We start from the raw sequence: 23035 nt of genomic DNA, 5'->3' as shown, positions 1-23035 counted from the left end.
ATCCGGAAGATGAAAGACTTGAGAGCCACAACAATAATCTCAGCAGTATTAGTTCTGTTTGCTGAGCAAGGGATTTCTGAAAGGTTAATATGTGACAATGGCACCCAATTTACATCCAGAGAATTTAAGGAATTCGCTGACCAGTATGGATTCAACACCATCACCTCATCACCACACTACCCACGGGGACACGGATTTATAGAAAGACATGTCCAGACAGTCAGAAGAACATTTGTGAAATGCCAAGAGACGAAGGAAGACCCAAACCTGGGCTTATTGTCACTCTGATCCACACCTCTCAAGACTGACATGAAATCACCTGCAGAGCTGTTAAATGGAAGAAAATATAAGACAACTCTGCCAAGCAAAATACATCCTTCAAGTGATCAGAAGGAAGTGAGACAACAACTCACTGAAGCACAGGTAAGAGGAGAGCAACACTTCAACAAATGTGCTAAATCCCTACCCGAACTGTTAAAAGGACAAACTGTAGATGTACAGGATCCAATCATGAAAACCTGGAGCCCAGCAAAAGTTGTCAGTGAAGCTGAGACTCCAAGGTCATATATCGAGACCGAAACCGGTAACCAAATGACGGCTCGAGCGACGGCTGGAGTTACTGTGGCGCAACCGCGCGACTGAGAAGTACATGGATAGCACGTTTAGGGAGGCGGTCACATTGCAGATTAAGAGAGCGCAGGCAGAGAGGGAAGGGTGACTGCCAGACAGTCTAGGAGCATCAGGCAGGTAGTGCAGGAGTCCCCTGAGTCCATCTCGCTCACCAACCAGTTTTCCATTTTAGAAACTGGTGAGGGCGATGGTTCCTCAGAGGAGTGCAGTCAGAGCCACGGCTGGCTCAACTGCACAGGAGGGTAAGAGTAGCAGAGCAATAGTGGCAGGGGATTCAATAGTTAGGGGAACAGACAGGCGTTTCTGCAGCGGTAGACATGACTCCAGGATAGTTTAGTTTAGTTTAGAGATACAGCACTGAAACAGGCCTTTCGGCCCACCGAGTCTGTGCCGACCATCAACCACCCATTTATACTAATCCTACACTAATTCCATAATCCTACCACATCCCCACCTGTCCCTATATTTCCTTACCACCTACCTATACTAGGGGCAATTTATAATGGCCAATTTACCTATCAACCTGCAAGTCTTTGGCATGTGGGAGGAAACCGGAGCACCCGGAGGAAACCCACGCAAACACAGGGAGAACTTGCAAACTCCACACAGGCAGTACCCAGAATTGAACACGGGTCGCTGGAGCTGTGAGACTGCGGTGCTAACCACTGCGCCACTGTGCCGCCCCGAATAGTATGTTGCTTCCCTGGTGCCAGGGTCAAAGATGTCACTGTGCGGCTGCCGGTCATTCTTACGGGGAAAGGTGAACACCCAGAGGTCATGGTCAACATCGGTGCAAATGGCATTGGTAGAAAGAGGGATGAAGTCCTAACAGGGAAATTTGCTAGTGTTGTTGGGGAGGGTTTAAACTAGCTTGGCAGGGGAATGGGAACCTGAGAGGGATTCAGATTGGAGAGAAACAAAGCTGGTAATAATAGGAAGTAAAGTAGTCTGCAACATTAGAAGGCATCAAATAGGGTAAAAATACCAAAAAAATGTTAAAAAGGCAGAATTAAAGGCACTCTATCTGAATGCACGCAGCATTCACAACAAGGTAGAAGTAAATGGCTATGATCTAATTGCCATTACGGAGGTGTGGCTGCAGGGTGACCAGAGCTGGGAACTGAATATTCAAGGGTATTCAACATTTAGGAAGGATAGGCAAAAAAGAAAAAGAGGTGGTGTAGCGCTGTTAATAAAGGATGAGATCAGAACATTAGTGAGAGAGGATCTTAGATCAGAAGTTCAAGATGCAGAATCAATTCGGGTGGAGCTAAAAAACTGCAACAGGCAGCAAACATTGGTGGGCGTTGTTTATAGGCCAACAAACAGTAGTGGTAATGGAGGGCAAGGTATAAATCAGGAATTTAGAAGTGCATGTAACAAGGGTAATACAGTAATCATGGGGAATCCCATCTACATAGAGACTGGGTAAACCTAATGTTGTGGAGGATGAATTCCTGGAATGTATACAAGATGGTTTTCTAGAACAGTATGTTGAGGAACCAACTAGAGAACGGGCTATTTTAGATCTAGTATTGTGTTACGACCCAGTGAGAAATGGATCTGGGGTTCCGTCTCAGCCTTCACCTGGTCTTACGGTAACAGGGTTTAATTTTTAAAACACCGTGCTTTTAGTTCCCCCTTAGTGAATCCTTGTTCACTGCTTTCCAATTATAAGGCAAAGAAACCAGCCAAACAGGTCTTCCTAGGTTTAAAGAAAAAAGGTTAAACTTTATTAAACTTAAAGCTCTAATTCGGATAACGCCTACGGATATACAACGCACCCATGCTAGCATGCATACGCGATCCACACATGCAGATAGAGACAGAAAAGAGCAGAAATGGAAATATTTGAGGCAATAACTGAAGATGGTTTTGGTTACTTTTTGAGTTTGCTGTAGAGTCCTTGATTGTAGGTAGATCTTGCTTTTTGTTGGGGCCCAGTATTCTTCTTAAACCCTATTCAGTGTAGGAGACTTTTCTCTCTTTGAGGTTCACATCTCTTTAGTAGGTCCAGAGGCTTGTGAGAAAAAGATGGGAGCAGACAGGAGAGGTCTTCTCAGTCCAGGAGCAAACAGTCTTTCTGAGTTCAAACTCTCTGTGGCTAGTTCAAAAAGAACCCTGGACCAACCAGTTAGTCATGTGACCAACTGGTTTAACCAGTCCTGGCTTTTGTAGATTGTATCACCTTAGCAGTCTCTGGAGTGCTCTTCCTTACACCTTCAATGTCCGGTGATCAAAATCTATTGTGGGTTAAGTGAACCAGGGAATAGCCCTTTGTCTGCACATGCACTGTCTGTTAGTATGAAAATGTCCTTCCAGCCAAGTGTCTGGTGATTTTTTTTAACAAGTCCTTTCTTCATTCCAGCAACAGTTTAAAATCAATGTTCATATGACAAAATTAATATGCCTCATTCTTGGCAGGTGGGGGCCTGCATGACAATTGTGCAGCAAGAAAGGGCTAATTAATAATCTCATTGTAAAGGAGCCTTCAGGGAAGAGTGACCATAATGCCTCATTTTACATTAGGTTTGAAAGTTTGTAGTTCAATCCAAAACTAGGGTCTTAAACCTAAACAAAGAAAAGTACTAAAGTATGAGGGGCAAGTTGGCTGTGGTAGATTGGGAAACTACATTAAAAGGTATGATGGTAGATCGGCAATGGCTAGCATTTAAAGAATTAATAATAATGGTTACAACAAATATACATTTGTCTGAGGCACAAAAATCCAACAGGAAAAGTGATCCAACTGTGACTAACAAAACAAGTTAAAGATTGTAGTAGATCAAAGGAAGAGGCTTATAAAGTTGCCAAAAAAAGTAGTAAGTTTGAGGATTGGGAGCACTTTAGACTTCTGAATTTAGAAGGGAGGACCAAGAAACCGATAAAGAAAGGGAAAAGAGAATATGAAAGTAAACTAGCGAGAAATATAAAATCAGACTATAAAAGCTTCGACAGGTATGTAAAAAGGAAAAGATTAGCAAAGACAAATGTAGGCCCCTTACAGGCAGAGACAGGTGAATTTATAATGGGGAACAAGGAACTAAACAAATACCTTTTGTCTGTCTCCATGGAGGAAGATACAAAAAAACCTCCCAGAAATACTAGAGAACCAAGGGACGACTGAGAACGGGGAAATGAAAGAAATTAGTATTAGTAAAAAAAATAGTGGAGAAATTAATGGGACTGAAAGTTGGTAAATCACCTGGACCTGATGATCTACATCCCAGAGTGTTGAAAGAGGTAGCCGGAGAGAAAGTAGCTGCAAGGGTGGTCATCTTTCAAAATTCTATAGATTCTGGAATGGTTCCTGCAGATTGGAAGGTAGCAAATGTAACCTCACTATTTAAGAATCACAGAATAATACAGTGCAGAAGAGGCCCTATGGCCCACCGAGTCTGCACTGATGCATTAAAGACACCTGACCTGTCTACCTAATCCCATTTGTCAGCACTTGGCCCATAGTCTTGAATGTTATGACGTGCCAAGTGCTCATCCAGGTACTTTTTAAAGGATGTGAGGCAACCTGCCTCTACCACGCTCCCAGGCAGGGCATTCCAGACTGTCACCACCCTCTGGGTAAAAAAGTTCTATCTCAAATCTCCCTTAAACCTCCCGCCCCTCACCTTAAACTTGTGACACCTCGTAACTGACCCTTCAACGAAGGGGAACAGCTGCTCCCTGTCCACGCCCCTCATAATCTTGTACACCTTGATCAGGTCACCCCTCAATTTTCTCTGCTCCAGCGAAAACAACCCAAGCCTATCCAACCTCTCTTCATAGCTTAAATGTTCCATCCCAGGCAACATCCTGGTGAATCGCCTCTGCACCCCCTCCAATGCAATCACATCCTTCCTATAATGTGACGAACAGAATTGCACACAGTACTCCAGCTGTGGCCTTACCAAAGTTCTGAACAACTCCAACATGACCTCCCTGCTTTTGGAATCTAAGCCTCGATTGATAAAGGCAAGTGTCCTATATGCCTTTTTCACCACCCGATTAACCTGCCCTTCTGCCTTCAGAGATCTATGGACAAACACGCCAAGGTCCCTTTGTTCCTCGGAACTTGCCAGTGTCAGGCCATTCATTGAATACTTCCGTGTCACATTACTCCTTCCAAAGTGTATCACCTCACACTTTTCAGGGTTAAATTCCATCTGCCACTTTTCTGCCCATTTGACCATCCCGTCTATATCTTCCTGTAACCTAAGACACTCCACCTCACTGCTAACCACTCGGCCAATCATTGTGTCATCCGCGAACTTACTGATCCTACCCACCACATAGTCATCTATGTCGTTTATATAAATGACAAACAATAGGGGACCCAGCAGAGATCCCTGTGGTACGCCACTGGACACTGGCTTCCAGTCACTAAAAAAGCCGTCTGTCATCACTCTCTGTCTCCTACAGCTAAGCCAATTTTGAATCCACCTTATCAAGTTACCCTGTATCCCATGTGCATTTGCTTTCTTGATAAGTCTCCCATGTGGGACCTTGTCAAAAGCTTTGCTGAAATCCATGTAAACTACATCAACTGCACAACCCTCATCTACACACTTGGTCACATGCTCAAAAAATTCAATCAAACTTGTTAGGCATGAGCTCCCTCTGACAAAGCTATGCTGACTATTCCTAATCAAATTTTGCCTCTCCAAGTGAAGATAGATTCTCTCCTTCAGAATTTTCTCCAATAGTTTCCCTACCACTGACAACAGACTCACTGGTCTGTAGTTCCCTGGCTTATCTCTACAACCTTTCTTAAATAGTGGGACCACATTAGCTGTTCTCCCGTCCTCTGGCACCTCCCATGTGGCCACAGAGGAATTAAAAATTAGGGTCAGAGCCCTTGCAATCTCGACCCTCGCCTCCCACAGCATCCTGGGACACAAATCGTCCGGACCTGGAGATTTGTCCACTTTTAAGCCTTCCAAAACCTCCAATACCTTGTCACTCCCTATGACAATATTCTCAAGAACCTCACAGTCTCTCTCTCTAAGTTCCATATCTACATCCTCATTCTCTTGGGTGAAGACAGATGTGAACTATTCGTTCAACACCCTACCAATGTCCTCTGGCTTCACTCACAGATTTCCCCCTTGGTCCCTAATGGGTCCTACTCTTTCCCTGGTTATCCTCTTCCCATTGATATACTTATAGAATATCTTGGGATTTTCCTTACTTTTACCAGACAGAGCTTTCTCATATCCCCTCTTTGCTCTCCTAATTGCTTTCTTAAGCTCCATCCTACACTTTCTGTGCTCCACTAATGCTTCCATTGATTTGCTCTCCTTGTATTTGCTAAAAGCCTCTCTTTTCCTTCTTATCTTACCCTGAATGTTTCTGGTCATCCATGGTTCTCTGGGCTTGTTGCCCCTACCTATTACCCTAGAGGGAACATTTTGGGCCTGTACCCTCCCCATTTCCTTTTTGAATGCCCCCCACTGTTCTTCTGTAGATTTCCCGACAAGTAACTCGTTCCAGTCTACCTTGGCCAGATCCTGCCTTATTTTCCTAAAATTCGCTCTCCCCCAATCGAAAACCTTTTTTTGCAACTTGTCTATTTCTTTCTCCATAACAAGCTTAAATTGTACCATGTTGTGGTCGCTATCACCAAAATGCTCCCCCACCAACACATCAACCACCTGTCCAGCTTCATTCCCCAGAATTAGGTCCAGCACTGCACCCTCCCTTGTTGGATCCTCTACATATTGAGCTAAAAAGTTCTCCTGTATACATTTTAAGAACTCCACTCCATCTAAGCCCTTAAGACGATGACTATCCCAATTAATGTTGGGAAAATTGAAATCACCAAATACAATTAACCTATTATTTTTACACACCTCTGCAAATTGCGCACATATTTGCCCCTCAATTTCCCGCTGACTATCTGGGGGTCTATAATAAACACCTAGCAATGTGGCTGTCCCTTTTTTATTCCTAAACTCTACAAGATATCATCTCTCCTTACTGCAGTAACTGACTCCTTAACTAATATTGTAATGCCCCCTCCTCTTTTACCCCCTCCTCTGTCTCGCCTGAAGATTCTATATCCCGGGATATTGAGCTACCAATCCTGCCCCTCCCTCAACCATGTCTCCGTGATGGCTACTATATCACAATTCCACGTGTCAATCCTTGCCCTTAACTCATCCGTTTTACCTGCAATACTCCTGGCATTAAAGTAGAGGCCTTCCATCCTGGTCTTACTCCCTTGAAACTTACTTCCGCTGTATTCCCTCTGACTTGTTCGCTTTCCTGTGTTTAGCTGTGTCCCTATTCTGCTAGGAGTCTGCATCCCCTCCCCCTGCCAAATTAGTTTAAACTCTTCCCAACAGCACTAGCAAACCCGCCAGCAAGGATGTTAGTCCCCCTCTGGTTCAGATGTAGACCGTCCTGCTTGTACAGGTCCCACCTTCCCCAGAAACGGTCCCAGTGGTCCAGGAATCTAAAACCCTCCCTCCTGCACCAACTCTTAAGCCACGTGTTCATCTGTGCTATTCTCCTATTTCTATACTCGCTAGCATGTGGCTCTGGGAGTAATCCAGAGATTACAACCCGAGAGGTCCTGCTTTTTAGTCTACTGCCTAACTCCCTGAATTCTTGATGCAAGACCTCATCCCTCTTTCTACCTATGTCATTGGCACCAACATGTACCATGACCTCTGCCTCATCACCCTCCCCATTCAGGATGCCCTGCAGCCGTTCAGTGATATCCCAGACCCTGGCACCAGGGAGGCAACACACCATCCTGGAGTCACGTTGACGGCCACAGTAGCGCCTATCTGTTCCCCTGACTATAGACTCCCCTATTACTATTGCTCTTCCTCTCCTTCTCCCTTCCTGTACAGACAGGCTGCTTGCGGTGCCAGAAGCTTGGCTCTGTCCGCACTCCCTGGAGGAACCAGCCTCATCAGCCTCCAAAATGGAATACCGATTTGTAAGCGGGACCCCAGAACTACCTGCCTGTTTCTCTTGGACTGCCTGGTGGTCACCCATTCCCTTCCTTCCTCAAGTCCCTTCAGCTGTGGTGCGACCAGCTCTCTATACATGCTATCCACAATGCTCTCAGCCTCGCGGATGCTCCACAGTGTTTCCAGCCGCCGTTCCAGCTCTGAAACCCGAGTTTCCAGGAGCTGCAGCTGGACACACTTCCTGCACACATGCTGGTCCCGGGGACTGGAAATGTTCCCGGATTCCCAGATGCAGCAAGAGGAGCAAACCACAGCTTTAAGCTCTTCTGCCATGATTAAACACTTTGAATTTAAAAGAAAGGAGAGAGAGAGAGAAAACGGGAAACTACAGACCTGTTAGCCTGACAACAATGAAAAGGAAAAGGAATCTATTATAAAGATTATAAAGGATGTGATAACTGGACATTTACAAAATAATGGTAGGACTGGGCAGAGTCAAGATGGATTTCTGAAAAGGAAATCATGTTTGACAACCTGTTGCCAGTTTTTTGAGGATGTAACGAGCAGAAAAGATAAGGTGGAACCAGTTTATGTAGTGTATTTGGAATTTCAGAAGGCTTTCAATAAGGTCCTACACAAGAGGTTAGTAAACAAAATTGGAGCACATGGGATTAGGGTAATGTATTGGCATGGATTGAAAATTGGTTAACAGACAGAAAACAGAGAATAGGAATAAACAGGTCATTCTCAGGTTGGCAGGCTATGACGAGTGGGGCTACCGCAAGGATCAGTGCTTGGGCCACGGCTATTCACAATCTATTTCATGTAACATCTCCAAGTTTACTGATGACACAAAACTAGGTGGGAATGTGAGTACTGAGGAGGATGCAAAGAGGCTTCAAGGGGATTTAGACAGGCTAAATGAGTGGGAAAGAACATGGCAGATGGAATATATAGTGGAAAATGTGAAGTTATCCACTTTGGTAGGAAAAACAGAAATGCAGAGTATTTCTTAAATTGTGAGAATCTGGGAAGTGTTGATGTCTAAAGCAACCTGAGTGTCTTTGTTCATGAGTCACTGAAAGCTAGCATGCAGATGCAGCAAGCAATTGGGAAGGCAAAAAGTATGTTGGCCTTTATTGCAAGAGGAGTTGAGTACAGGAGTAAAGATGTCTTGCTGCAATTGTATAGAGCCTTGGTGAGACTGCACCTAGAGTACTGTATAGAGTAAGTTAAAAAACAGGACCTCTAGGGTTGTAATCTCTGGATTACTCCCTGTGCCACGTGCCAGTGAGGCTAGAAATAGGAAGATAGCGCAGCTAAACACATGGCTGAGCAGCTGGTGTAGAAAGGAGGGTTTCAGATATCTGGACCATTGGGCTCTCTTCAAGGACAGATGGGACCTGTACAAGAAGGACGGGTTGTATCTAAACTGGAAGGGCACTAATATCCTGGCTGCAAGGTTTGCTAGCGTCACTCGGGAGGGTTTAAACTAGTGTGGCAGGAGGGTGGTAACCAGAGCAGTAGGACAGCTGGTGAAGTAAATGAGGAGGACACAGTAAATAAGGCCAGTAGGACTAAGAGGAAGAGCAGGCAGGGAGATGTTGCTGAGCACAGCGGGACTGGTGGTCTGAAGTGCATTTGTTTCAATGCGATATGTATAACAGGTAAGGCAGATGAACTTAGAGCTTGGATTAATACTTGGAAATATGATGTTGTTGCTATTAGAGACTTGGTTGAGGGAAGGGCAGGATTGGCAGCTAAATGTTCCAGGCTTTAGAAGCTTCAGGCGGGATAGAGGGGGATGTAAAAGGGGTGGGGGAAGTTGCATTACTGGTTAAGGAGAATATCACAGCTGTACTGCGGGAGGACACCTCAGAGAGGTCATGCAGCGAGGGAATATGGGTGGAGCTCAGGAATAGGAAGGGTGCAGTCACTATGTTGGGGGTTTACTACAGGCCTCCCAACAACCAGCGGGAGGTAGAGGAGCAGATATGTAGACAGATTTTGGAAAGATGTAAAGAAAACAGGGTTGTAGTGGTAGGTGATTTTAACTTCCCCAATATTGACTGGGACTCACTTAGTGTTAGGGGCTTGGATGGGATAGAATTTGTGAGGAGCATCCAGGAGGGCTTCTTGAAACAGTATGTAGATAGTCCAACTAGGGATGGGGCCATTCTGGACCTGGTATTGGGGAATGAGCCCGGCCAGGTGGTCGAAGTTTCAGTGGGGGAGCATTTCGGGAGCAGTGACCATAATTCCATAAGTTTTAAGGTACTTGTGGATAAGGATAAGAGTAGTCCTCGGGTGAAGGTGCTAAATTGGGGGAAGGCTAATTATAACAATATTAGGCAGGAACTGAAGAATTTAGATTGGGGGCAGCTGTTTGAGGGTAAATCAACATCTGACATGTGGGAGTCTTTCAAACGTCAGCTGATTAGAATCCAGGACCCGCATGTTCCTGTGAGGAAGAAAGACAAGTTTGGCAAGTTTCGAGAAGCTTGGATAACACGGGATATTGTGAGCCTAGTCAAAAAGAAAAAGGAAGCATTTGTAAGGGCTGGAAGGCTAGGAACAGATGAAGCACTTGAGGAATATAAAGACAGTAGGAAGGAACTTAAGCAAGGAGTTAGGAGGGCTAAAAGGGGTCATGAAAAGTCATTGGCAAACAGGATTAAGGAAAATCCCAAGGCTTTTTATACATATATAAAGAGCAAGAGGGTAACCAGGGAAAGGGTTGGCCCACTCAAGGACAGAGATGGGAATCTATGCGTGGAGCCAGAGGAAATGGGTGAGGTGCGAAATGAGTACTTTGCACCAGTATTCACCAAGGCGAAGGACTTGGTGGATGATGAGCCCAGGAAAGGGAGTGCAGATAGTCTCAGTCATCTCATTATCAAAAAGGAGGAGGTGTTGGGTGTCTTGCAAAGCATTAAGGTAGATAAGTCCCCAGGGCCTGATGGGATCTATCCTAGAATACTGAGGGAGGCAAGGGAAGAAATTGCTGGGACCTTGACAGAAATCTTTGCATCCTCATTGGCTACAGGTGAGGTCCCAGAGGACTGGAGAATAGCCAATGTTGTTCCTTTGCTTAAGAAGGGTGGTAAGGATAATCCAGGAAATTATAGGCCGGTGAGCCTTACGTCAGTGGTAGGGAAACTATTAGAGAGGATTCTTCGGGACAGGATTTACTCCCATTTGGAAACAAACAAACTTATTAGCGAGAGACAGCATGGTTTTGTGAAGGGGAGGTCGTGTCTTACTAATTTGATTGAGTTTTTTGAGGAAGTGATGAAGATGATTGATGAGGGAAGGGCGGTGGATGTTGTCTATATGGACTTTAGTAAAGCCTTTGACAAGGTCCCGCATGGCAGACTGGTGCAAAAGGTGAAGTCACACGGGATCAGAGGTGAGCTGGCAAGATGGATACAGAACTGGCTCAGTCACAGAAGACAGAGGGTAACAGTGGATGGGTGTTTTTCTGAATGGAGGGATGTGACTAGTGGTGTTGCACAGGGATCAGTGCTGGGACCTTTGCTGTTTGTAGTATATATAAATGATTTGGAGGAAAATGTAGCTGGTCTGATTAGTAAGTTTGCGGACGACACAAAGGTTGGTGGAGTTGCGGATAATGATGAGGATTGTCAGAGGATACAGCAGGATATAGATCGGTTGGAGACTTGGGCGGAGAAATGGCAGATGGAGTTTAATCCGGACAAATGTGAGGTAATGCATTTTGGAAGGTCTAATGCAGGTGGGAGGTCTACAGTAAATGGCAGAACCCTTAGGAGTATTGACAGGCAGAGAGATCTGGGCGTACAGGTCCACAGGTCACTGAAAGTGGCAACGCAGGTGGATAAGGTAGTCAAGAAGGCATACGGCATGCTTGCCTTCATCGGTCAGGACATAGAGTATAAAAATTGGCAAGTCATGTTGCAACTGTACAGAACCTTAGTTAGGCCACACTTAGAATATTGCGTGCAATTCTGGTCGCCACACTACCAGAAGGACGTGGAGGCTTTGGAGAGGGTACAGAGGAGGTTTACCAGGATGTTGCCTGGTCTGGAGGGCATTAGCTATGAGGAGAGGTTGGAAAAACTCGGATTGTTTTCACTGGAACGATGGAGGTGGAGGGGCGACATGATAGAGGTTTACAAAGTTATGAAGGGCATGGACAGAGTGGATAGTCAGAAGCTTTTTCCCAGGGTGGAAGAGTCAGTTACTAGGGGACATAGGTTTAAGGTGCGAGGGGCAAAGTTTAGAGGGGATGTGCGAGACAAGTTTTTGTACACAGAGGGTGGTGAGTGCCTGGAACTTGCTGCCACGGGAGGTGGTGGAAGCAGATACGATAGCGACGTTTAAGAGACATCTTGACAAATATATGAATAGGAAGGGAATAGAGGGATATGGGCCCCGGAAGTGCAGAAGGTGTTAGTTTCAGCAGGTATCAAGATCGGCGCAGGCTTGGAGGGCCGAATAGCCTGTTCCTGTGCTGTACTGTTCTTTGTTCTTTATACAGTTTTGGTCTCCTTACTTAAGGAAAGATATACTTGCCATAGAGAGAGTGCAATGAAGGTTCACCAGATTAACTCCTGGAATGGAGGAATTGTCCTATGAAGAGAGATTGAGGAGGCTGGGCCTGTATTCCTGAGTTTAGAAGAATGAGAGGTGATCTCATTGAAGCATACAAGATTCTTACAGGGCTCGAGAGCGTAGATGCAGGATGTTTCCCCTTGCTGGGGATCTAGAACCAGGGGTCACAGTCTCAGAATAAGGGGTAGGTCATTTAGGACTGAGAAGTGAAGGGATTTCTTCACTCAGAGGGTGATGAATCTTTGGAATTCTCTACCCCAGAGGGCGGTGCAGGCTCAGTCATTGAGCATGTTTAAGACAAAGACCGACAGATTTCCAGATATTACAGGCATCGAATGATATAGAGATAGTGCAGAAAAATGGCACTGAGGTATATCAGCCATGATTTAGTTGAATGTGGAGCAGGCTCGAGGGGCCGAATGGCCGACTCCTGCTCCTATTTCCTATGTTGCTATAACAGCTAAGTTAGTGCTATATTAAAAGTACAAGTTTGGAAAAAGTTTAATTGGGTATTTCCTATATCCACCATTTTAAATTTTCAGTTCAAGTTAATGTATTCAGACTCATATTTCAAAGTAAGTGAAGTCTCCACTTTGGTAAATGAGATAAACTATTGCAGGGGAATGTATCAGAATTGAAGAATGCAGTTGATGCTTGCAATTTCGCATATAATGAGATTCCAATCTTGTTTGTGTCGTCAGGACAAGGTGACTTTCAAACAAGGATGGGTGGCACAGTGGCGCAGTGGTTAGCACCGCAGCCTCACAGCTCCAGGGACCCGGGTTCGATTCTGGGTACTGCCTGTGCGGAGTTTGCAAGTTCTCCCTGTGACCGCGTGGGTTTTCGCTGGGTGCTCCGGTTTCCTCCCACAGCCAAAGACTTGCAGGTGATAGGTAAATTGGCCGTTGTAAATTGCCGCTAGTGTAGGTAGGTGATAGGGAACATGGGATTACTGTAGGGTTAGTATAAATGGGTGGTTGTTGGTCGGCACAGACTCGGTGGGCCGAAGGGCCTGTTTCAGTGCTGTATCTCTAAAATAAATTTTAAAACTGTAGGGTTTCCTAAGCAGCTGTCAAGCACTTACAAGTGGCCAATTCAGGAGTAAAACTGTCATAGATGATCAATCCATTCAGGTAACTAAATGTGCCTAGTCAGAAAAGGTCTAAGGAAAGGAAGAAAAATTAAATGTGTTATGGGGAGGTAAATCTTCAGCGTGATATAATTTAACGTTAAATTTTACATGATGAAGATCCATTTTGATGCTATTACCTAAGACGCAAATCTTCCCAGATTTTTAACAGTCCGCAAATCATTAGGATTTCATAATATTTTTTCCAACATTCCACTGCTTCAGCTGCTGATGGGTCCTCTCTTATATTGCTTTGGTACTCTATCAGCTCCACACGTTTGTTTCTATATTTTTCCAATGTTCTCTTGAAACGTTGGCCTACAGGACCCGGTATTGTTCCATCTTGAATGTCATAAAATCTGAGAATGGTTCAAAAAAATGAGCAAGTGAAAACAAGAAACAAAAATACTTCAAATATTACATTAGTTTAACAATGGTTTGGTAAAGTCTGCTACCTATGATGGCACTCCTCAACTACTAAATATTCTGAAATAAACTGCTCTCTCAGTTACACTTCTACTCAGGGCTTGACCCCCAGTAGTCCCCTTGATCTTCTGAAATAACTGATATAGTTGTTATGTGGTTTTAACGTGGTGACATGATAATTTTTAAAATCAGCATATATATGGATCATAGAATCATTTGGTTATAGCAATGATGCAGGCCATTTGTTCATTGTGTCTGTGCCGGCTCTCTGCAAGAGTAATTCATCTGGTCCCACTACCCTGCCTTTTCACCAGAGCCCTGCAAATGTTTTACGTTAGCTGCCAGTCTCTTCTCATACTCTCACTTGGCTTCTCTTACTTGTTTTCTCACTTCCCCTATGAACTTTTTATATTCAGCCTATTTCTCAATTGTATTATCCACCCGACATCTGTCATATACACCCTTTTCCTGCTTCATCTTAACCTCTATCTCTTTTGTCATCCAGAGAGCTCTGGATTTGTTTTTTCCACCTTTCACCCTTCTGGGAATGTACCTTGTCTGTACCCGAACTATCACCTCTTTAAAGGCAGCCCATTGCTCAGTTACAGTTTCGCCTGCCAATCTTTGATTCCAATTTACCTGGGCCAGATCCTTCTCACCGCATTGAAGATGACCCTCCTCCAATTAATTATTTTTACTCTGGATTGCTCCTTGTCATTTGCCATAGCTAATCTAAACCTTATGAATGCTATGGTCACTGTCCCCTAAATGTTCCCCCACTGACACTTGATCCACCTCATTTCCCAGAACCAGGTCCAGCAATGCCTCCTTCCTTGTTAGGACTGGAAACATACTGGTGTCAAAAATTCTCCAGAACACACTCTAGAAATTCTTGCCTCTCTCTGCCCCTTAAACTATTAACATCCTAGTCTATATTAGGATCATTATAACTACTCTATAATTCTTGCACATCTCTAGAATTTCCTTGCAAATTTGTTCCTCTATATGTTTCCTATTAGTTGGCAGCCTATAGATATTTATTTTAAAGGCATAAATCTGTATTCAAATGTTCTACAATCTTGAAAGGGCGACTGAGCTTTTATTGTTCCCTACCTTTTCCAAGCTAGGGCTTTCAGGCAGACTTACAACAACGACAAAAATTATATTTATACAGCACCTTTAACATTCTAAGACATCCCAAGGCCCTCCACGGGAGCATTATAAAACAAAATATGACACCGAGCCACATAAGGAAATACTAGGTCAGACGACCAAACGTTTGGTTAAAGGGGTGGGTTTTAAGGAGTGTCTTAAAGGAAGAAAGGGAGGTACAGAGGCAGAGAGGTGCAGGGAGGGTATTCTAGAGATTGAGGCTCAGGCAACTGAAGGTATAGCCACCAATAGTGGAATGATTGAAATCAAGGATGCTCAAGAGGCCAGAATTAGAGGAGTGCAGATTTCGCGGAAGGTTGTAGGGCTGGAGGAGGTAACAGAAATAGGAAGCAGTGAGGCCCTGGAGGAATTTCAAAAGAAAAAGAATTTTAAAATCAAGACATTGCTTAACCAGGAGCCAATGTAGGTTAGTGAGCAAAGGATGCTAGGTGAACAGGACTTGGTGCGGGTCAAGACATGGGCAGCAGAGGTTTGGATGACCTCAAGTTTATGGAGGGTAGAATATGTGAGACCAGCCAGGAGTTCACTGGAATAGTCAAGTCTGGAGACAATTAAGGCATTGATGAGGATTTCAGCAGCAGATGAACTGAGACAGTGGTAAACTCAGGTGATGTTATGGAGGTGGAAATAGGTGGTCTTGGTGATGGCGCGAATATGTGGTCGGAAGCTCAGGGCAAATGCAACAGCAAGTTTGCATACAGACTGGTTTAATCTCAGACTGTTGCCAAAGCAAGGGATGGAGTCGGTAATTCGGGGTGGAGTCGTTAACAAGGGGTAGAGTTGGTAGCTAGGGAACGGAGTTTGGAACGGGGATCCGAAAACAATGGCTTCATTCTTCCCAATATTTGATTGGAGAAAATTTCTGCTCATCCTGCACTGCATGTCAGATACACGGTCTGATAATTTAGCAACAGTGGAGGAGTCGAGAGAGGTAGTGTTGAGGTAGAGCTATGTTCTATCAGTTTATACTACAATAATATTACTATTCAACAAGAATCATGAACCTTTTCATTGTGTTATGACTCGGTGAGAAAGGGGTCTAGGGTTCCCTTTCAGCCTTCACCTGGTCTTACCACAACAGGGTTTAATTTTAAACGTGTTTTTAGCTCCCCCTTGGTGAATCCTTTTCACCGCTTTCCAATTATAAGGCAAAGAAACCAGCACAAACAGGTTTTCTTAGGTTTAAAGAAGACTGAAATTTATTAAACTTAAACTCTAATTCGGTTGACCCCTACGGATACACGACACTCCCATGCTCGCGTGCATACGCAATACATACATGCAAATAGAGACAGAAAAGAGAAGAAAAAATAAAGTGAAAAGTTTGAGGCAACATCTGAAGAGTTTTCGTTAGGGTTCTTCGAGCTCACTGTACAGTCCCTGATTGTAGGTAGTTCTTGCTTTTTGTTGGGGCCCAGTATTCTTCTTAAACCTTGTTCACTATAGGAGACTTTTCTCTCTTGGGGTTCATGTCTCTTCAGTGGATTCAGAGGCTTATGAGAAAGAGATGGGAGCAGACAGGAGTGATCTTCTCAGTCCATGATCAAACAGACATTCTGAGTTCAAATTGTTTGTACAATTCAGAAAAACCCAGGTTGCCAAGCAGGTTAGTCAAGTGACTAACTGGTCCAACCACGTCTTGGATTACATCACCTTAGCAGTCTCTGTAATGCTCCTCTTACACACAATACCTGGTGATCAAGGTTCATTATGGGTTGAATGTGTCAGAGAATGGTCCTTTGTCCTTCCAAGCACTATCTGTTAATATGCAAATAGCTTTTCCAGCCACAGCTGATCTGTTTAACAAGTCCTTTCTTCACCCCAGTAACAGTTTAAAATGAATGTTCATGACAAAATTAATGTGCCTCATTCTTGGCAGGTGGGGGCCGAGCATGACAATTGATTTATATCTCATATAGATATGAGTATAAGCAAGTATGAAATGAGAAAATGTAATTCAGCCTATGGACCATACTATTATCAAGAGGACACGTTACCTAAATATGAATGCTTCCAAACTTAAATTTCCTGAGTGCAGTGAATAACAAATCAATCTCAGAAAAAACCTTAACAAAATTATTCCCTAAACAAATAAACTGGACTTGTATATCAATTCGATATTAGAGCTCAGATTATTCATTTCATTGCCAACGGCATTAATGATCCCAGCAGGACTAAAGTAAATGTTTTGCACATTATTTGACCAACTATGTTTACAGTAATTTTTAAAATGCTTCAATCGCTTACATAGTCATACAACACTTTTTAAAAATCCTTTCATGGGATGAGAGGGTCAATGGCAAGGCCAGCATTTATTGCCTTTTTAAAAATTCATTCATGGGATGTGGGCGTCGCTGGCTAGGCCAGCATTTATTGCCCATCCCTAACTGCCCTTGAGAAGGTGGTGGTGAGCTGCCTTATCACTAACTGCCCTTGAGAAAGTGGTTGCTGTCAAAGGAAATTTGCCAAGTTGCTACAGTGCATCTTGTAGATCATACACAATGCTGCCATGATGTGTGAGCGGTGGAGGGAGTGAACGTTTAAGAAGGTGGATGGGGTGCTGATCAAGTGGAACGCCAAGGGGAGATGGTTAATTCTCTCTAGTTGGAGATGGTCATTGCCTGGCACATGTGTGGTGCAAATGTTACTTGCCACTTATCAGCCCAAGCCTGAATGTTGTCCAAGTCTTGCTGCATGCGGGCACAGACTGCTTCAGTATCTGAGGAGTCGCGAATGATACTGAAAACTGTGCAATCATCAGCAAACATCCCCACTTTTGGCCTTATGATGGAGGAAAGCTCCTTGATGAAGCAGCTGAAAATGGCTGGGCCTAGGACACTACCCTGAGTAAATCCTGCAGTGATGCCCTGGGGCTTAGATGACCTCAAACAACCACAACCATCTTCCTTTGTGCTAGGTATGACGTATGACTCCAACCAGTGGCAAGTTTTCCCTCAGATTCCCACTGACTTCAGTTTTGCTCTGATGCCACACTTGGTCAAATGCTGCCTTGATGTCGAGGACAGTCACTCTCACCTCACCTCTGAAATTCAGCTCTTTTGTCCATGTTTGGAACAAGGCAATAATGAGGTCAGGAGCCGAGTGCCCCTGGCAGAACCCAAACTGGGCATCAGTGAGCAGGTTACTGCTGAGCAAGTGCTGCTTGATAGCACTGTCAATGACACCTTCCATCACTTTGCTAATGATCAAGATTAGACTGATGGGATGGTAATTGGACGGATTGAATTTGTCCTGCTTTTTGTGGACAGGACATACCTTGGCAATTTTCCACATTGTCAGGTAGATGCCAGTGTTGTTGCTGTACTGGAACAGCTTGGCTAAGGGCATGGCTAATTCTGGAGCATAAGTCAGGGATGTCGTCAGACCCATAGTCTTTGCTGTATCCAGTGACTTCAGCCGTTTCTTGATATTATGTGGAGTGAATCAAATTGACTGAAGACTGGCATCTGCGACTGTTGGATCATCCCCTCAGCACTTCTGGCTGAAGATGGCTGCATATGCTCTAGCCTTGTCTTTTGCACTGACATGCTGGACTCCCCCATCATTAAGGATGGGGTTGTTTGTGGCGCATCCTCCTCTATCTGGATGTGGCAGGACTGCAGAAACTTGAACTGATCCATTGACTGTGGGATCGCTTAGCTCTGTCTATCACATGCTGCTTCCGCTGTTTAACATGCATGTAGTCCTGTGTTGTAGCTTCAACAGGTTGGCACCTCATTTTTAGGTATGCTAGCATGGTCCTAGCATGCTCTTCTGCACTCCTCTGAACGTTTAAATGGTGCTAATCGACAAAGCATTTGCTATTTTCAGTGGGATTCTAACCAGGACAATCATACAAACATAAACATTGATGGACAGGTAAAGCCCCTTTTGTCCATGTAGCCTGTTGCACACAACTCTAATACCTCGTGTATCATAATATAGAAAAAAAATAAGATTCTGTGGGGAAAAAACATTTTAATAAAATTCCTGAACAATTCCCTCTCCTCCCTTGAAGATGTTAGGCTTAATTTTCACCTTTGCACTTGGGTGATGAATGGAAGTTCTCCAATAGGCAATTTTTCATGTATGAACTATTACACTAAATGTCAGCACATATTACAATGACAAGGACATTGAAGCTGAGCCCAAATCTGAAATTATCCACTTTGGTAGGAAGAATAACAAAGCAGAATTGTTTTAAAAGGTGAGAGACTAGTAAATGTTGGTAAGCAGAGGGATTTAGGTATCCTTGTACACACATCACAAAAAGTTAACTTGCAGGCACAGCAAGCAATTAACCAAATGGTGCGTTAGCCTTTCTTGCAAAGGTGTAGGAGTATGAGAGAAAGGAAATCATGTGCAATTATATAGGGCTTTGATGAGATCAAACCTGGAATACTATGTACAGTATTGGAATATGCTTACCTTTGAGGGGTTGCAACGAAGGTTCACTGGATTGACTCCTGGATTGAGAGGGTTGACCTATGAGGAGAGACGGAGTAGAATGAGCCTATGTTCTCTGGAGTTTAGAGGAATGGGAGGTGAGGGCTTGACAGGTAAATGCTGAGAGTCTGCTTCCCCTAGCTGGAGAGTCTAGAACTAGGGGTCATCTTCTTCTTTGGCCTCCTTGTCTCGAGAGACAATGGGTAAGCGCCTGGAAGTGGTCAGTGGTTTGTGGAGCGGCGCCTGGAGTGGCTATAAAGGCCAATTCTAGAGTGACAGACTCTTCCACAGGTGCTGCAGAAAAAAAATTGTTTGTCGGGGCTGTTACACAGTTGGCTCTCCCCTTGCGCTTCTGTCTTTTTCCTGCCAACTGCTAAGTCTCTTCGACTCGCCACACTTTAGCCCCACCTTTATGGCTGCCCGCCAGCTCTGGCGATCGCTGGCAACTGACTCCCACAACTTGTGATCAATGTCACAGGACTTCATGTCGCGTTTGCAGACGTCTTTAAAGCGGAGACATGGACGACCGGTGGGTCTGATACCAGTGGCGAGCTCGCTGTACAATGTGTCTTTGGGGATCCTGCCATCTTCCATGCGGCTCACATGGCCAAGCCATCTCAGGCGCCGCTGACTCCGTAGTGTGTATAAGCTGGGGATGTTGGCCGCCTCGAGGACTTCTGTGTTGGAGATACGGTCCTGCCACCTGATGCCAAGGATTCTCCGGAGGCAGCGAAGATGGAATGAATTGAGACGTCGCTCTTGGCTGACATACGTTATCCAGGCCTCGCTGCCATAGAGCAAGGTACTGAGGACACAGGCTTGATACACTCGGAGTTTTGTGTTAAGGGTTCGGCCATTTAGACTGAGATGAGGAAAAATTCTTCTCTCGGAAGGTTGTGAATTTTTCAAATTCTGTACCCCAGACGGCTGTGGTTGCTCAGTCATTGAGTATATTCAAGATCTTTAGACACTAAGGGAATCAAAGGATACGGGGATTGGGATGGGCGCAGGATGGGAAGTAGAGTTGAGGTGGAGGATCAGCCATGCTCTAATTGAATGATGGAGCAAGCATGAAGAGCTGGATTGGCCTACATCCGCAGATGACTTACCAAGTTTATCCAGTGGGCAACTGAGATCCGGAAGGTTCCAGGTTCCATCCTCAGTTTGTGCTAAATGAGCTCATTTCAGTCACAGTGACAGTAGGGGTGCTGCTCGTAGGTTAGGGCAGGAAAATCAGCTGGGGTTTCTGCTCCTGATCCATTTCCAAAGGTGCATATGTGTGGATATCAGGTGGGAATACAACTGAGCTCAGCTGCACTGTCCTTGTATTACCTGCTGACATTCAGTGTAATGGTTCATACATCCTTCATGTTTGAGCATTTCTTTTAACAGAATGTAACAATGTGCCAGCATGGCATTACGACATTAAAGATCATTTTCTTGGATGGCTTCCACCCTTTCCCAAGTGTATAACAATACTGTCCTGTTAGTTATTCCAATTGACTTCATCCACATTTGATTTAGTTTCACAAGTACTTTGGTGTCCTGTGTTTTCCAGTTTTCTTGAATCTAATCTGTAAGTAGCATCGTTTCTGAGTCAAAGGTGCTCTCTTTTAAGGAAAACAAGATGGGGGTTAAATTGGCTGGTCCCCTAAAATGGGAACAGGGATTGTAATGTGCAATTAACCCATGCCCATTGAGTGGAATGCAGGTAGCATATCGATTCCATGCTGCCAGCTAATTATAATGATTTCCGTGTGCACCCAGCGTTACCCAAGCTGTTTAGTGGCTGCATGTTGACTTGCACTACTTAAGCAATCCTTAAAGGGGAAGTCGTTACAGCTGGAGCAAGTGCTGTGAGTCATTCTGCAACTGAATCTGACCTGGGAAAGAGAGAAAAATGGCTGACTATGGGAGAGTGCGTGCCGCCAGGTTTTCAAACATTACACTGGACATCTTGGTGGAGGAGATGGAAAGTAGGAGAGATGTCCTGTATCCTCGGGGAGGGGGGGGGGGGGGGGCAGCAGGCCTTCCAGATGTACGATGAGAAGGTAGTGGGAATAGATAACCACGGGGGGGGGGGGGGGGGGTAGTCCAAGAACCTGGATGCAGTGCTGTATGAGTGGTCAAGTTCAATGTAAGCATCTTCAAATACCACTTCCTACCAACTGCACGACTCAGCCACTACTCAATTCACAACACCCCCATCACTCACCTACGAACAATCTTCATCAATCAGGTCTCATACCTAACATTCATATGCTTCACCACACTTAACACTGTTGCAAGCCTCACATCCACATCTCGCAGCTTGTACAAGCTTGCAGCTATTCAACCATGACAGTCACATCACCCAAACAGATTGCACGGCACTTACTGACCCACTTCAATCTCTGTTGCAGGAGATGGTGGTGCACAACCAGAGGCAACAGGAACCAACCAGAGGGGCATACGCATACCTGCATGTTCTTACCCCCATGGAGGAGACAGTGATGGTCATTATGGGAAAGGCCAGCGCTGAGGCCATGGCACTAGCAGGGCTGAAGCCACTGAAGACAACAGTATCCTCATACCTAATTCTCCTTCTCATATCCCACTTCTCCCTCTTCCCTAGCTCTCTTCTGACTTAGAGGCTGCAGATTGCATGAGTATATACTTCTTAATTGTTCTTCTCCCCTCACCACAACCCAACCCTTGTCCGTTTATCATTTCAGATACCCAAAAACTGCAACATGCCCAGGCAGTGGTGGAAGAGCAGCAAAACAAGGAAGATGATGACACACCGTCACCCTATCTCACACTTGCAGCCACCAGTTCGGATACTAGCACCGTGTATCATTTACAGGATAGCACAGAGGCGGGATCTGCACATGGTGAGACACCGGGCATAAGTACTCTGCAGCCAGGGCAGGGGGAAAGACTAGTGTAGATATCAGCTCACCAGAAGATGAGGTTGCACACCAATTCTACCTCATGGGACTAGATGAGGACTTCGGTGGGCCAAGCTACAGAAAATGGCTGTTGGATGTACAAACCAAAATGACTGATGCATTGGGAAGTCTGCCAGAAAGCCTGCGATCAACGTCAAGGAGTCTGGCACCAACTTGACACAGGGCTTTGTGCAGAGCTTGGAACCAGTGATCAACTCCATCAATACACTTGCAGAACTAACCATGATGCATCATCTGAAGGATGAAGTCTCGGCTTCCACTGCAGCCATTCAACGTCTGAGTGTTGCAGTGGAAGCTCAGATTGCTGCCATCATGGCTCTGCATACCAGTGTTCAAAGGAGCTTCCATGGCGTCATAGCAGTCCAGCAATCTCCAACTGATTATTAGAATTGTTTAATTTCCGCCCTGATAGAGTGGCAGTGGCTCCATGGAGCATGAGCCTGCTGTCCTCTCTCAGGATGACTGCACCGTTGCTCACACCCCTGCCACTCTGCCAGTGCTCTTGCCAGTCCACAAGCCAGCCAGACTGCTGCCGCCTATGTCGAGATGGTGCAGTCTGAAGTTGGGCTTTCTAGGCCCAGAGCTGCTTGAGGTCTTCCTCCAAGGACATTTGCAGTTGCATTCACTGAAAGTCAGCAGCCTTTCACCAGCTGCAGCTACTGGAGTAGCACCTTGTAAAAGCACTACACCAGGCAAAGGCAGAAAACAGCCACCAAGGGAATGCATCGGGGTGATTAGTTTATTTTTGAATACAAAATGGCATGATTTGA

At 44.9% G+C, this 23035-nt stretch overlaps 1 protein-coding gene across 1 annotated transcript in view; it reads right to left on the bottom strand.

The window, feature by feature from the left end:
* LOC137373212 (testicular spindle-associated protein SHCBP1L-like) overlaps window positions 1–23035 on the bottom strand; it is a 111907-nt gene that overhangs the window by 51301 nt on the left and 37571 nt on the right. The window contains exon 5 of the mRNA XM_068038067.1: window positions 13410–13628. Within this exon, the coding sequence (XP_067894168.1) occupies window positions 13410–13628 (219 nt within the window). The remainder of the gene's footprint in view (window positions 1–13409; window positions 13629–23035) is intronic.

This window comes from Heterodontus francisci, chromosome 8 (assembly GCF_036365525.1).
Source record: "Heterodontus francisci isolate sHetFra1 chromosome 8, sHetFra1.hap1, whole genome shotgun sequence".
NCBI classification, from domain to species: Eukaryota; Metazoa; Chordata; class Chondrichthyes; order Heterodontiformes; family Heterodontidae; genus Heterodontus; species Heterodontus francisci.
This window is presented reverse-complemented; position numbering and strand designations above follow the sequence as displayed.